General features: G+C 51.8%; 1 protein-coding gene across 3 annotated transcripts in view; it reads right to left on the reverse strand.

The window, feature by feature from the left end:
* Kdm2b (lysine demethylase 2B) overlaps positions 1–16,565 on the reverse strand; it is a 124,896-nt gene that overhangs the window by 83,269 nt on the left and 25,062 nt on the right. The window contains exons 5-7 of one of the 3 annotated variants that reach the window (XM_059249131.1): positions 11,697–11,875; positions 11,286–11,392; positions 418–511 (exon numbers count right to left, since the gene is read on the reverse strand). In XM_059249131.1, coding sequence (XP_059105114.1) covers positions 418–511; positions 11,286–11,392; positions 11,697–11,875 — 380 coding nt within the window. Of the gene's footprint in view, positions 1–417; positions 512–3,114; positions 3,240–11,285; positions 11,393–11,696; positions 11,876–16,565 lie in introns of those variants that run through there. The other 2 variants (XM_059249129.1, XM_059249128.1) reach the window with 2 other exon arrangements.

The raw sequence follows: 16,565 nt of genomic DNA on the forward strand, positions 1-16,565 counted from the left end.
CACGCCACAAAAGGAGACCTAGCAAAGTACCCTGAATATACACCCCACTACTTCCTTTTCAGAGTGGCGTCTATCTCTGATGTAATATGTTCTTGCTCAGGCAGGCAGAGACTGCCACCTCTACCCCATAGCTAAAAACAAACAAGCAAACAAACAAACAAAAAAAACCCAGAGATAATGCTGAGGAACTTCATGCAGGCGGTCCTTAGGAGTTGCAAACAGGCCTAAAGTACTTAGAATACAAGACAGGCTAAGTAGGTATGAATAGGTGATCCTCCCCCTCCAGAAGGAAACAGAGAGCCAGGAGGTGGTGGTCCCAGGGGATAGAGTGGTCCTGGACAAGGGGGAAGAGAAGCAAAAGAAGGCAACAGCCAGCCTCTCCGTGCACAGAGGCGTAAAAACGTCACAGATACTCACCTTCCCACCACGGAAAACATGGTACCACACAGAGGTGCCTCCAAAGTCAATGTGGAAATCAGTGAAACAACCCTTCACGCTCATCAGACAGTACCTGAAGTACAGAAGCAGGAGTTGGGGGCGGGAGAAACGCAAGTCAACCCCAAATCACAGGAGGCGAGCAAAGCCTCAGAGTCACCCGACCTGATGCCCTTTTATAAAAGGTTGCAGATGGGGAATTTCCTCCTCCTTTTTTAAAGAACTGAAATCTAAGTAGAGTTTCCCTCTTGGGGGATGCCCCTGGGATCAGGTGACAAATCTCAAGCATGGGTCATCCACCCAGAAGCTCAGAGACCAACGCCTTGGTTTTCAAGTTCCCAAGAGAACTGGCAACCCACAGGCGCTAGCAATCAGTTTCCACCCAGACCTCCTCCCCGCCCCCGCCCCAGCCCCAACTCCGAGGCTTCCTCTCTGCTCCTCCACAGCTCGGATAGCTTCAGCTCTCCCGAGCTGCCAGCCAGCCCCCTTTGTAGCAGCTGGGCCCCCTGGAATTCAGTAGTAAACCACCTGCGTCATTTGCCAATTACCAGTCCCCATTCATCTCATTCATTCCACCAGTAGTCCAGCCCAGGAATGGAGCGGAGCACGGAGAGAAACGGGTAAGAATGCAGACGATCCCCGCCTGCCCTTGCTGATGAACGCCTTGCCGTGGAGGGTTATACAGATGAAGCGACGTGACGGATTGGCTTGCCAAGTAAGCAATGAAGCTAGAACTCCCACCCAGTGTGAGTCCGCATATACAAAATGTCCCAAGTCCAGGAAATCCAAAGAGGAAGCACACGGACAGATCAGCGGTGGCCAAGGGCTGGGGCTGGGGCTGGGGCTGGGGCGGGGATGGGGGTGGGGGTGACACTAATAAGTCTGGGGTTTCGTTCAATCACGATGAAAAAAAAATCCTGAAATTGACTGTGTGGTTGCACCTTCCTGTGAACACACTAGAAAATGCTGGGTTGCACACTTTTTCTGTGTGAACGATATGTGAATTTTATCTCAACAAAGCTGTTTTATCTTTTTTTTTTTTTTTTTTTTTTTTTTAAGCGGAGGGATTAAAAGAAGGTCTTGGGATCAGAGAGGGGTGAAGAACTCTGACAACAGAAGCTGGATCACAGGTTGTGCATTCAAGGAGAGAAGAAATTCACAGCAGCCTCCCTCCCGTATAAGCACTCGAAGAGGTAGACAGCCCAGTCTTTCCTGCAGGTAGACAGCAGTCTCCTGTTCCTCTCCCTACGTGCTACCGGCTCCGGCTCCGGGGGTGCACAGAGCCAGAGTAAGAGGGGGCACCCCACTGGCTTCCAAGTCCAGGCCTGGCCAACAACAGTGTTAGCTCCCCTACCACTGACCCCTACCCACAAGAACCCCAAGGGGGCACAAAAGAGCTACCTCCCCTTCCTCATGCCCATCCTGGCACCTACAGAGGCCCGCGCACACGTTTACCCCACTGACCTCTTTTCCCTGCTGCACTTTGCTCTTCCGTGGTTTGGGGGAAGAGGGATGGAATGGGGCGGGGACCTGCAGGGAGGAGCCAGCAGCAAGCCCTAGTGGAGAGCATGGGGGGGGGGGGGGAAGCGTGGGAGTGGACTGGCTTGAAGGTTGGAGCGCTCCAGGAGCCTCCCCTTCTGGATGCGTTTTGCACCTCTCCGTTCAGGTGGACCCGGGGCTCGGCAATATGCAGGCAGCGTGCCCCGCGTCCCTCCTCCGGATAGGCTGGAAGGAGCTTTAACCATGTGTCTGCGGGAGCCTGACAAATCAGAAGGCCTCCCGTACATCAGAGCCCCGCTGCCTAGCAACCCCATCGGAGGGGTGTAGTTGACAGCCCAGGACTATCACGAAGCTGGCACTAAGTCCTGACTGGGGCTCCACACCCCGCTCACCCAAGGCGATGCAAACAGGTCCCCTGACTTAAGACCTGAGACATCTTCCCTCCAAAGAATGGAGGGTCCCTGAAGCCCTACCCTACCCCACCCTCGTGGACCACACTGGCCTCTTTCCTCTAAGCGCCGCTTCAAAATATTAGTCCTCATTTCCCTAAAACCAGCTCTTCCTCGCGTTTTATTTTCTCTTCTTTTTTTAATCTAACCTTGGTTTCCACCCCCTTCAGGCCTCAGCCGAGCACAGACTAGAGAAAACAATTTAAGTGTACGGGGTGGAGCCAAGCAAACGAAACGAGCTTCCTTCAGCCTGCAACGAGATGCCCACGGGGCACCTACACCAAGGAAAAAGAACCGGGGTTGGGTTGTCCAGCTCTAGGATCCCTGGGTCTGCTTGGCCAAACGGGTCACTCCCACTGAGCCCATCTTCCAGCCCCTCCTGCACCAAGCCCTCACATAGAAAACTAGGGTTCTCTGAATGTGTGCGCAGGGAAAGTTCTCCAAGTGCGGGTCTGTGTCTGATCTGCCCTCAGGGCCCCACTGTGTGCTAGAACCCTACTTCCAGACCAGCCTCTTCTAAGGTGGACCCCTCCTTCCAGTGCCCACTCCACCCCTCCCACCCTTAACACCCCCTCATTAAGCCCAAGGGGCTGTGACAGACCGGCTCTGTACTGGCCCCTGCAGTCCAAAGGCAACCCGAAGCTTGCCACCCCAAGGCTCCCCCACCCGCTCTGACTGGGGGGCTCCCTCCTCGTTCCTGCTCGCTCTGGCATGACGCCTTTGCACTGACCTCTACAGCTTCCTCCTCCCAAGCACACCGCAGTCACATGGGCACCCCGGCTCGGCTTGGTGCCACAGCCGCTAAAGCTGTTCCCCTCCGCCAGCCCGCCAGCTAGGCAGGCTTCTGCAACGGCAAGGCTGGACAGCCACGCACGCGACACCCCCAACCCCCCCCCCCACAACACCACCACCACCACACCAGGTGGCTTCTATGCACCCTGCAAGTTAGCAGCTGAAAATCTGTAGCCGCGGGGAGCTCAGTCCTTGAGGGGTTGGAGGCCCCGGGATAGAGGAAGGCGCGAGGTATGAGGGGGGCGCTGCACCTGCCTCACCAACTTTGGGGGGCGCGGCCTGGGGTCTGCAGAGGCCGGGCGGCCCCCACCTCGCCCTCCTCTCTCCAACTTCCAGAAACTCTCCCCGAGGTGGCCCAGTTGGCGTCCCCCCCCGGGGCTAAGGTCTGATGGAGAGACCCAGGGAAGCTGGCGACGGGTGGCGGGGCTGGAGGCGCCGCGCGGGCGCGAACGTACACGCCCCACACTTCCAACCCGCCCCGGGGAGACACAAAGAACAGCTCAGCGACGCCGCCGGCGGCGGCCGTGCATCCCGCGGGCAGGAGGCCACCCACACCCGCCCCACGCGCCACAAAGGAGGTTACCCTCGGCGGCGGCGGCCGGGGAGTGGCTCCCAGGCGTCCCCTTCCGCAGAGGCTCGACGCGCGCCAAATCGGCGGGGCGACGGCAGCTGAGCCCCCTCCACCGCGCTGCCAGGCCCCAGCCCGGGACGCTGGGGGCCCTCTTGCGCCGCCGCCTGCCTTCCTCGGGGAGACAGGCGCAGCCCGCGCTCATCCCCGCGCTGAAACTGAACACCCGCGCGGCGCCGAGGCCGCCAGGGAGGTGGAGAGGCCGCCGCGACACCGAGATGAGCACCGGGCCTCACTAGGGCACGCGCCGTCACACACGGCGGGCCCCCTGCTCGCCCACTCCTGCGCTCCCTGGCAGTGGCTTGGAGACTACTGGGTCCCGGTTTTCCCGAGTGTGGACGCGCACCTTCGCTGCCCAGGTGGTGACCTAATAAAGCCCACCTCTCTTAAATATTCACCCTCTGGCACAGCTGGAGGGAGGACCAGAGCTAAGCTTTCTGGGGAGTCCATGATGGGGAGGGGTGAGGTTCTGAGACTAGCTGTGTGACCTTGGGTAACTTCTTTCCGCTCTCAGGGTAATTTCCTAGGAGGTGGTAAGCTGAAGTTTAGCTAGGCATTCTAGAAGACTCTTCCCTTACATGCTCCTCAGTTGCCTTGTAACCCTAGGAATGTAGAAATTATTGCGGGAATTCATTGAGGTAAATATCCATTAATTAGAAACTACATCGTTCAACTCAAACTTCACACACTGTAAGCTAGTTCCCACCATTTCAGATGAGGAAGCACCCATGTTCAGAACTACAGCCCCTTATCCTGGACACTAGCCTAGAAGTGGCCAATCTCCCAGTCCCACCCAGATCTACCTGGCAAATCCCAACTCTAACCACAAAATTTGAATACACAGCCCAACTTCAATCATTTACTAACTTTAGGCAAAAAAGAAATGTTCAACTCAACTCAAAAGTCACCTCAGGATCACCAGGGGGAAGAGACTCTTCCAACCTTGGCCCTATACCCTTCCTCCAAAGCCACAAGGAGGCAGGGGGCATCTGAATGCCTCTGAAGAAGCAGAAACCAAATTCCATTCTTTGGTCAAACACCGTATACTGTGAAAAGCCAGCAATGTTCATCGGTTCTAGCTAAAGTGTTGACAGTAACCATTGGTTATACTCATGATCCTATAAAGCCAGTGTAGGCTCTGTATCACCCTTCAACCCCATGACCCCCACTTTAAGTACACAAACACTGAACCCATTTCCAGGTGCTTAATGACCCAGGCAGTACCTCCCAGTGTTCTATGAGCTTAGATTGCAACTGGTTGGATTTTTTTTTTTAAAGCAGGTATATGTTTTTCCTGTTGAAAGGTAAAATAATAGCTTCAAAGAATGTTCTCTATCTTGGGTGTGAGCAGGCTTCATTGGGGAGGTGTCTTTGAGCAAGAATTTTTGTCTTTGGAGTTCAAGAAAGCTGACAGAGGAGACCACGCTGGTATCTGGACTAGGCAGTTCAAATGAGAGGATTATTATTATTATTATTATTATTATTATTATTATTATTATTATTTTAGGTACCAAGAATCTTGAGGTCTGGAGTCCAGTATCTGTCTATGACAAACAGTTTTCCTACCTGGTAAGACACAGGTGATCATTTATGATGCCAGCAAACGTCTGAACTGAAAGAGGAATGTGGCTGTAACAACTATGAAGGAGGCTTGGCTGAAAAGCAGAGAACCTCTGATCCCAAAAGGCCACCTGTGTGGACGTCTCATCCCACCTACGGACGAGACTCCACATTTCACATCTGCCGCACATTCCTGTCTTCTCAGAGCACAGGGGAGAGGAGGCGGGCCAGGGCAAATGAAGCCTCCACACAGAAGGCCACGCTGGGTCTCCCAACGAAGAGGAAAGGTGTGCGCTGGCCTGACGCCTAAGCATGGGGTGAATCTGTCACCCTGTGTTTCCGCTTCTCCCTCCAATGTATCCCCCAGATTTTCTTGTCACCAGAGCAAAAACATACAGTAAAATTGTGGGTGGCTGGGGGTAGGGGTGGGGAGGGGGGAGTCAAGTCCCTTCACAGTCATCTGGGCTGCAAACATATGCTTTACTCGAAGCCCCCTTTTTTTGGTTGGGATTCTGAAGTCCTTGACTGTCTGTGGGTCCACAACCCATCTTTACACTAGCAACACTCACTGCCAAAAACCCGAGTACAGCAGCTGGGAGTGCAGAGACCCACTAATCCCTTTCTGCAATGCATCCCCATGCCCAAACCTCCTCCTCCGTGGAAAAGGTGCCCACGTGTCCAGACCTATCGGAGGGTGGAAGCTTCAAAACAGGCCCAGGGATTCATTCAAGCTGGTAGGAGCTAAGCCGGGGCTGGGGCTCAGCGGGAGGGCACTTGACTGGCATGTGCCAGGCCCTGGGGTTCCACCTCAGCACCAGAGAAAGAAAGGGGAGGGGAGAGCTGGGCATGGAGCTCAAGTCGGCCGGGTGTTCGTCTAGCAAGTATAAAGCCCTGGGTTCAAACCCCAGCATGACATAAAAACAAGCCTGGGGAGGGCTGGAGAGATGGCTCAGTGGTTAAGAGCACTTGCTGCTCTTGTAGAAGACCCAGGCTTGGTTCCCTGCACATACATGGTGGCTGACAACTGTGTGTAACTCCGGTTCCAGGAGACCAAATACCCTCTTTTGGCCTCTGAGGGGACACCATAATACGTACGTACATACATACATACATACATACATACGCACACAAGCAAAACACTCGCTCACATAAAATACAAATAAATTTAAAATCAAGACACGGGATCACATGCCTGCAACCCCAGCAATCCTCAGACTGATGCAGGGGACTCAGAAGCTCAAGTCACCTTTGGCTTTACTGCAAATTCGAGGCCAGCCTGGGCTACATGAGATCTCGTCTCAAAGAAACCACCATCCTTCCAAAAAGAAAAAGCAGAAAAAGAAAAGAAAAAAAAAAGGAGGTAGAGTTACATCTCTATCCCTCAGAGTACGAGCTGGAGTAATTAATGAACACAACAGAAGTCAACAGGATATGACTTTCAAAATTAGGTCATAAGAGCACTATGGTCTTCCCAGAAGCACTCGCTCTGGGGAACCAGGTGCCATGCCATGAGGACGTTCAAGCAGCCCCCGGGGAGTGGTCCACACGGTGAGGAACTCAACTTCCACTGCCTGCCAACAGCCACGTGAGTGCTCCATTTCAGAAGCCTGGCTCTAAATGTCAGATGCACGCAACCTAGACCTAACTAAGCCTTGACGTGAGCCCCCAAGATCAAGAAGCACCCTGCTACTTTTAAGAGTCCAGACCTGCAGAAACTGACATCACCTTTGGTGCTGTAACCGTTGGGTGTGTGCGTGCGTGCGTGCGTGTGCGCACGGAGGGTGAACCAGGTGGTTGTTTTAGCCTTGGACTCACAGCCATCCTCTTACCTTCGCCCTTCAAGGGCTGGGAGGATTGCAGGCATGAGCCACCACACCGGGGCCCGCCTTTTTTTTTTTTTTTTTTTTTTTTTTAAGGATGTTAAAGTTAAGGACAACGGCTGGGCGGCAGTAGCGCACGCCTTTAATCCCAGAGAGCCAGGAGGATCTCTGTGAGTTGGAGGCCAGCCTGGGCTACAGAGCGAGATTCAGGACAGCCAGGGCCACACAGAGGGGGTGGGGGAGTTAAGGACAATGTCTAAGCAACAATAAGCAACCAAGTGAGGGATGCACGCCAGTACCATCACTGACCAGGCAGGACTTTTCCAAGGTGAGTCATTCTCAAGAATCAAAGCATCTCTGCAGGGTGGAGATGAGGGGAAGGGGGAGATGGCAGAAATGCCAGGTGGTACCAGCGTTTATCAGTCCACCCTTTTATTCTCTCTCTTTTTCATAGCCTACTGTTCTGTGGTCCATTGAGACACATTAATCACATCATTTCCTTGTTGGCTTGTCTGCCTCGTCCCCGCTACAATAGACGCTCCATGAGAACGCGGACGTGGCTAACTGAGAGTAGCCCCTGGCACCAGAACTGATACATTAACACCCCCTAGAAATCTTTCATCCCCCTCGGTCTCATGTACCCAGATTCCATTCACCTTCCCCTGCCTTAAGAATCTCAACGGAAACCTATTAAAATTCCTAAACCTCTGACCACAAGGAAGCAGTACAAATCCCAGAGGCAGGAAGAAGAAAAAAAAAATACTAATTTGTCACAAGTCCCCCTCCATGCCGCAAACCTTCCATTCAGGAGGGCCGTCAGCTGTCTGCTCTGTAGGGGCCTCCAGCAAGGAAGCGCTGTGATTTCCAGAAACAATGTCATTTTAATTAAATTCCACAGAACCATTCCACAGTCCCAGAGGACTCCATCATGGTGGGATTTTTTTTTTTCCACCTTGCTTATGAACATGTGAAATCAGCCTTCTTTTCAGCTGAACAAATGGACTATCTCCAAGGTGATCACGTCCTTCCTAGCAAGGTTCAAATCCTATAGTAAGTTCCCATGGCCACTGACGGAGTTTGGAAATCGATTTGAAACACAGTCTCACCAATACATCTGAGACACATGGGCCTAAAAGTCACATATTTATGCCCCATTGTTTTGATAACTAGAGAGTCCCCCAAATGTGTGTAAGGCTATTTAAAGGAATCTCCCCCAGAAAGTACAGACCATACCAAAGATCTCAGAACAGCAAGGCAGACCTTAACAGGCATTTATATCACCCAGGACTATTTTACTTCCTAAATATATGCCCAGGTGTGATCACCTCTTGTCTACTGAGATGTAGGCCAGGCAGCAGCCTCCTCACACCTCCAATCCACACAGCAGGAGCATTTGCAGAATGCAAACCCACATGAATGCATCCTGCTCTGCTTAGATCTCGGGGCGGGGGGGGGGGGGGGGGGGGGGAGGTGTGTGTGTATGTGTGTGTGTGTGTGTGTGTGTGTGTGATGAAGACCGCCCGTATTCCCAGCACTCAGCGAGTGTAGACACAAAGATCTCAAGCTTTGAGCCCAGCCTGGGTTATCTATTGAGACCCTCTCCAACCACACTCCCCAAAACTAGGAAAATTGCTCAGTGCTTGTTTTCACCTGCCAGGCAAGCATGTAGACCAGAGTTCAGATCGCCAGAACTCACATAAATTCCAGGGTGTGGCAGCCTGAGTGTAAGTCTAGTACCCCACGAGACCAAGGCAGGGGATCCCTGAGGTGGCCTGGCTAGCTAGACTAGCTATATTTGGGAGCTCTGGCATCAACGGAGAGACCCTCGCCAGACGATTCAGCTCAGGGCAGTACCAAAACTTCTGGTACCATGCTTCCGTTGGTGGCCTCATCCCCAGGTCAGCTTCCATGTATTTCTGTCACTGCTAGATGAACATCTGCCTCTCCATAAACTGAATATTCCATTAGGACAGATACCTCATTAGGGTTCTCCTACCCTGTGTCCTCAGCACCACTAAGATGCTCAATTTGCGGTTGCTGAATGAATGAATGGGAGTGTCGCTGGACCAGTCATAATCTGCTTCTTTCTTCCAGCTCCATCTTCACCATTTCCCTTTCTCCATCCCTCCCCAATCGTCCTCCTTTTCTCTGCTCTCCAAAGCCCAGTTAGGAACCAGAGGCAGCCCAATAGGTAAAGCACTTACTCCGCATGCCTGGCCACCTGAGTGTGATCAATTCCCGTAAAAAAAAAACCCTGACCTCTAACTTCGGTACGCACGCTCTGGTATGTGCCCACACACATGCACACAGTAATAACAACCAATTGTTAAAGAAAAGTAGTCAGGTGTGGTAGAGCACGCCTTCAATCCCAGCACTCTTTGGGAGGCAGAGGCAGGGGGATATCTGAGTTCAAAGCTGGCCTGGTTTACATAGGGAGTTCCAGGTTAGCCACGACTATGTAAAGAGACTCTGTCTCAAAAAAAACAAAGAATAAAGAAACCCCAAGTTAAATGCTGCCTGCCCTCCAAGAAGACCCCTTGAGACCAAGAGCTCAAAAGGATTCGCATGTCTGGTTTTGTTTCTCTTTCCCTAGAAACACGGCAGCTTATGCTACACGGCATGCTCTAAACAGGGTGAGTGAGGACGGAGGTCCTCGGTCCTGCCCATCTCTGTATCTGCCCATCTCAGAACACTATGCTGTGATTCAGTCAGAAGAGAACAGAATTGGAAACGAGCCCTGCTCCCCTCCCTCTGCACCTGGACCATATTCTCCGCCTTTGAGAAAGCCCAGATCCAAGGAATACATTGAACTTTAGCTTAGAGGGGAAGAAAAATGTCCATGAATTAATGAGGGAGGGAGAGAGAGAGAGAGAAAGTGACAAAAAGAGAGAGGCACGCTGAGAAACGCAGGGACAGAGTGCTAGCCCGCCTTACAAAGCCTGGCACGCGATCCGCATTGGATACAGGCTGAATGGAAGGGCTGAGGGATTGGGGAGTTCACAGCTGAGATTTCCTGGGGGCATTGCTGGCAGCAGGGCTCTGCACAGATGCTAATGGATCCAGGCTGCCAGCATCGGTCTTTTCTGGGAAGCCAGCATCTCCTTCCCATTTCAGGGAGAGAAACAGAGGGTCTGAAGTGGCAGGAGTATCCAAGGTGACTTCCTCCTCCAGATGGCCCATTATTCAAATCCCTCCATATGAAAGGACCCCCAAGTACCCCTGTCCAGGCTGAACAGCAGACTCGGGAACATGCTGGTCATGTGATCCGTAATGAGGTCTTTCTCTGCCCTCAACTGTAGTTACCTTCCTCACCCTGGCCACCCTCCAACCCACAGGGCACCACGGAAGGCACGTCACGTGATCAAGCTGACACTGAGCTCTGCTTGGGGGAGGTGCTTCCGGATCGGATCAGAAGTTCCAGGTCTCAACACCGGGAGAAAAGAGAAAGGAGATGGACAGATGGCTCTGTGGTTACAAGCACTTGCTCCTCTCACAGAGGGACCAGGTTTGGTTCCCAGCACCCACATTAAAGGTTCCTAACTCCTTGTCTTTCAGGGGGGGATCTGATGCACCAGGCACACACGTGCCATATACACAGGCACTCACACACACATATTAAATAAATCTTTAAAGAGAGAGAGACACGCTCGACTAGCCCAAGTCCCGTGTTGCTCGACAAGCAGTGTCCTGTCCCTCTGAAAATGCCACTCCCAGGACACTGTCACAATGAGGGCATAGACCAAGGTTCCAAGAACAGATAACCGTGTACCCACGCACAAACACGGATGCCACAGAGAGAACTCCCGTAACCCCTCTCAGACCTCCAGAGTAGCTGTGTAGAGACTCCAGGGCCAACAGGAAGGAAGGCCTGACCCATCACAGGGCCCAGAGGCATACATCCCCGGGAGATGAGGGCGGTTTGTTCACACCCAGGGATTCCTGTCTCCTGTCACCACTGTACTCCAGCTGGGGGTCAATCCCTCACCTCTGAAGCAACACTGAGACCCGCACCGAGGACCAGGAAGTCACTTGTCAATACCCACCAGTCTGAGGTCCACCACCGCCCAGGCCCCCCCCCCAACCCCAGCCCAGCAGTCTTACTTCTTTACTTTGGGGTATTTCATCTCTGAAAGGGCATTTGTGGCTTCCGTCTGCTTTTCCTTGAGGTGCTGGGGCCACATGTTGTCCACCCAGTCCACCAGGTCCACCTGAAAGCCAGTCCATTGTGAGCACCCCCAGGGGTCTGGACCTGCAGACAGTCCAGAAAGAACTACCCCTCTGCCTGAGAAGTCCCGGGGTGCCTTCAGCTAGGCGGCCTCACCCACGCCACCCTTCCAGGTACTGGATTTCAACTCTGCCTTTACATTTCCCCCACCATACCCTAAGGGACTAGCCTCAGCCATGCCCACCCGGCCACTCCGTCTCAAGAAGCAAGCCGCTGAGAGCGGGGCCTCACGGGAAGCAGGTGGGTAGCAGACGAGGATGGAAGGGGCCACGAAGGCCTCGGCATACCACAGTGGGGCGCTTGACAAGGTGCTCCAGCTTCGTGTGGCTGAACTCGAGGCTGATGACATTGTACAGTTTGTCCCGCTGGGCCTCTGGCGTCTCGTAGTAACGCACGAACTGGGACATGCTCATCTCGGTACCCTTCTGGGTATTCACGTCCATCACATCCACCAACCGGCGACTCCCTGGGGAGAGAATGGACACACGGTTCACTGTGACCAGCTTACAACTCCAGATCCCGTGAGGAAGCACAGCCCGCGTCCCCCACATCTAACATCTTCTCCTTCAGAGCTCCCCACTCTCCTCACCTCTACTCCCAAGTCTGGTCTGTTTTTGTTTTTGTTTTTGTTTTTGTTTTTTGGTTTTTTTTTGGTTTTTTGAGACAGGGTTTCTCTGTGTAGCTTTGCACCTTTTCCTGGAACTCACTTGGTAGCCCAGGCTGGCCTCGAACTCACAGAGATCCGCCTGGCTCTGCCTCCCGAGTGCTGGGATTAAAGGCGTGCGCCACCACCGCCTGGCTGTTTTATGTCAACTTACTACAGTCATCAGAGAGAGCCTCCATTGAGAAAACGCCTCCATAAGATCGGACTGCAGGCAGGTCTACAGAGCAGTGGTTCTCAACCTTCCCAATGCTGTGACCCTCAGGTTGTGGTGACCCCCAACCACAGAACCATTTTCATTGCTATTTTATAACTGCAATTTTGTTACTGTTGTAAGTTTTTGGTTTTTTGTTTGTTTGTTTTGTTTTTCGAGACAGGGTTCCTCTGTGTAGTTTTGGTGCCTGTCCTGGATCTCACTCTATAGACCAGGCTGGCCTCTAACTCACAGGGATCCGCCTGGCTCTGCCACCCAGCCTATTATGAGTCTTAATGTAAGTATCTGTGTTTTACGATTGGCTTAAAGAACCCGTATGAAAGGGTCATTTGAGCCCAAAAGAGTTGTGACCACATAGGTTGAAAACCACTGCTATAGAGCAATTTCCTAATTAATGATGGTCGTGGGAGAGGGCCATGCCCACTGTGGGCGGGGCCACCCCTGGGCTGATGATCCTGGGTTCTATAAGCACGCCTTTAATCCCAGCACTCGGGAGGCAGAGGCAGGTGGATCTCTGTGAGTTCGAGGCCAGCCTGGTCTACAGAGTTCCAGGACAGCCAGGACTGTTTCATGAGAAACCCTGCCTTGAAAACAAAACAAAACAAAACAAACAAACAAAAAAGCAAACTGAAAAGGCCATGGGGATCAAGCCAGTAAGCAGCACTCCACACCGCGATTCACGACGACCACCTTTAACTCCAGTTCTACAGAATCTGATGCCCACTTCTGGCCTCCACAGGCACATGGTACACATACATGTATACAGGCAATACATTGGTACACAGAAACACATAAAAATTAATTTTAAAAATAAAGACAATGGTTCCTAAAATAAAGTCTTACTTGGGGCTAAGGAGATGACTCAGTTTTCAAAGCTTTGCACGCACGAAAACGTGAGTTCCATTCCCAAAATGCACCCAAAAAAGCCATGTGTGATGGTGTGCCCTTGTAATCCCACTGCAGGGGAGGCAGAAACTAATGGATCTCTGGGGTGCTCTGGCCAGCCAGCTTAGCTTACACTCACTGAGCTCCACATCAGTGAGAAGCTCTGCCTTATAAAAACAAGGTAGATGACTCCTTAGGAAAGATACCCACAGTTGTCTGTTGGCCTTGAAAGACACACACACACACACACACACACACACACACACACACACACAAACGCATGCACGCACGCACGCACGCACACAAAGACATTCACACAAGGTCTCATTTCTGGAACTAGAATTTTGGCTCAATTGGTAACATCCTTGCCTAATACATACAAAGTACCAATTTTAGGCTCAAGTATCGCATCAAGCAGGGAGGTGACATACACCAGCAATTCCAACACTCGGGAGGCTGAGTGAGGCAGGAGGATCACCATGAGTTCAAGGCCAGCATGTCGTACACAGAGAGTTCTAGGCAAGTCTAGACCATAATATGGGACCCTGTCTCAAAAAAAATCTAAGGACAAAAAAAAAAAAAAAAAAAAACAACCAAAAACCTCATTCCCTAGTCTGTGAAGTTGGCAGATAACTTGGTTTCTTTGAACCTAGGTCTCCAACTTGTCAGACAGATGTGCCGATGAGGAAGGGAATCACATGATTCCTTAAGTAACTGGCACAGGGTCCAGAACAACGATGCTCCATTACCCCCAGCACCGACCGTGACTGCTGAAGCCTATACTGTTCTGCCTTTCTTCCCGCTGTTCTGTTAAACACCATGGGTACAGGCACCTCACTGCTCTCTAACAGGAATCTGGAGAAAGGGGCCTGGTACACACACGAGCTAGGAGCACCATGTCACCTCTGAATGGTGGTACAATGAAAAGAGCAAGTGCCTCCTGGCGAGGACGGTCCAGCCTTCCATCACGGCCTCTCACAACATCCCAGAGAAAAGCTCTGAACAGAGACAGAAACGCTCCAGGTTAGGCTTAGGTCCTTCCAACAGGCAAACCTTCGGCCTGTCTTTGCTCATCTGTGAAATGGGAAGAGGGAGGGGTGTCTCTGGAACTTCAGCCCTGGAGGAGGAAATGACTGAACCTTGAAGAGAGAGAAAACAGACGCAATGCAGCCTGCCAAGTTCTTGGTGATTTATTAAGGAGGCTAGCAGCTCCGGCGTGTTACACTCCTAACGAACAGGACTGCGGTGGGAAACCCACCATCTGGTCTGAAAGGACCCTACTTCCTCACTATCTCAGTGAGAACTACATGGTGCACGGAGACTTAGAAACACTCAACAACCACCAAAGCTGAAACCCTTTATTGGCTGCAACCCCCAAGGTTACAGCTCCACTCACCTAGGGTTGGCATACAGCCACCTCGGGGCCAGCCGCTGATCCAGCCCCACGGCCTGCTTTTCTGTTTGGTTTAGGTTTTTAAGCCAGTGTCTCCTGTAGTTCAGGCTGGTCTCAACAATGCAGCCCAGAAGGAACGTGAACTCTTGATCTTCCTGCCTCTGTTTCCCAAATGCTGAGATCACAAGCATGAAGGATATGCCAAGCCTTTTTTTTTCCCCTCCAAAGACAGATCTCCCTACATAGCCCAGAATGATCTTGAACTTGAGACCCTCCTGCCCGGCTCTCCTGACTTCTGGGTCTACACAGGCATACCACCATGCGTGGTTCTGCTGCTTTCTTGGCCTCTGTTTGTTCCTTTTTAGAAACAGGATCTTGCTATCTATAGCCCTGCCTGGCCCCAGAACTGGATACGTAGACAAGGTTGGCCTCAACACTAATGACAAGGCCACGCGGTGGTGGCACATGCCTTTAATCCCAGAACTCAGGAGGTTGTGGCAGTCAGATTTCTCTGAGTTTGAGGCCAGCCTAGTCTACACAGCGAGTTCCAGGACAGCCAGGGCTACACAGAGAAACCCTGTCTCAAAAACAAAAACAAAACAAAACAAAAATATCAAAGGCTGTGATTAAAAAAGTGCACAGCCACATTCAGCTCCCCCCGCTTTTGTTTTTAATCCTTGATTTATTTTATTTTTTGAGACAGGATCTCACCTTGTGACTGACTGGCCTTCAACTCACAGGGATCCACCTGCCTCTGCCTTCTGGCTGAGACTTGATTTTTTTTTTTTTTTTTTTTTTTTTTGGTTTTTCAAGGCAGGGTTTCTCTGTGTAGCTTTGCGCCTTTCCTGGGATTCACTTGGTAGCCCAGGCTGGCCTCAAACTCACAGAGATCCGCCTGGCTCTGCCTCCCGAGTGCTGGGATTAACGGCGTGCGCCACCACCGCCCGGCTCGAGACTTGATTTTTTTATTCCTCTAATTTAAAAGCTTCACATTTATCTCGCGTTCTGACTCGGCATGTGCCTTCAACACTTTCACACCGATTTTCTGCTCCTTCATAATGAAAGCACACTCGATCCCGTCACAGATACAACTAGCACACATGTTCTGTGGCCTGGACAACTTCCTAAGAACGTCAGGTCTCCTGGCAAGAACCGCTCCAAGTCTGCCTTCACACAACAGCACGCAGACTTCAATGTTTTCCTGACCTTCTCCGTCTAAGAGTAAACAAGCCTATTCCTGGGGTTTGGGACAACCTAGTTCTCTTTGTATTGCAGGAAGCCCCACAAGGATTGCCAGGCCATTTCTGAGTGCCTCTAAGCACCGTCCCCAGAAGAGCATTTTTGACATTCTTAAATGCAGTGGTAGACAGGAAAGAGTATTTCACAACTGTGACAAGGACCGAAATTTGAATTCCTGAGTCCACACACAAGTCTGTTTGGACCGACCAGCAGGCACTGGGTCTGCATCACTCACAAGCTACAGTAACAGAGCTGAGCGCCTGCAACGGACAGAAAGTGCATTGCTCACAAAGCCTTGACTATTTGCTCTCTGGTTCTTTCCAAGGAGTCCGCTGACCCTTGCACCAAAGAGCTCTCGATGAACCTGAACGCTGCTGATTCAAGCTAACAGCTCATCATTTTGAAAACCTCGTGCCCAGCTCCGGGTAGAGAACTGCCCTGTAACAGGCCGATGGCTAGTATTGGTGAAATGCCTCTCGGGAAGTAGAAGCTGTTATAAAAATAACTCTTCAAACACACGGAAGAGCTCAGGTGTTCTTATCTCTTGGATTCAAGGTCTGGTTTTCACAGCAACCCTGAAGGAAAGTAGAACCGACTGCTTTACAAATGAGGAAAGCGTGGCCACACATGGGAGGGATGACTGGTGTCCCCTGGAACATGCTCTTTCTACCAATTACCATCGTTGCCGTTGGTTGAGCCCGTCAGCACAGGCACACCCGCTCCACGGCCATTTTCATGGCCACTGCTCTGTGAGACAGAACTCC

This window comes from Peromyscus eremicus, chromosome 23 (genome assembly GCF_949786415.1).
Source record: "Peromyscus eremicus chromosome 23, PerEre_H2_v1, whole genome shotgun sequence".
In the NCBI taxonomy this organism is placed as follows: Eukaryota; Metazoa; Chordata; class Mammalia; order Rodentia; family Cricetidae; genus Peromyscus; species Peromyscus eremicus.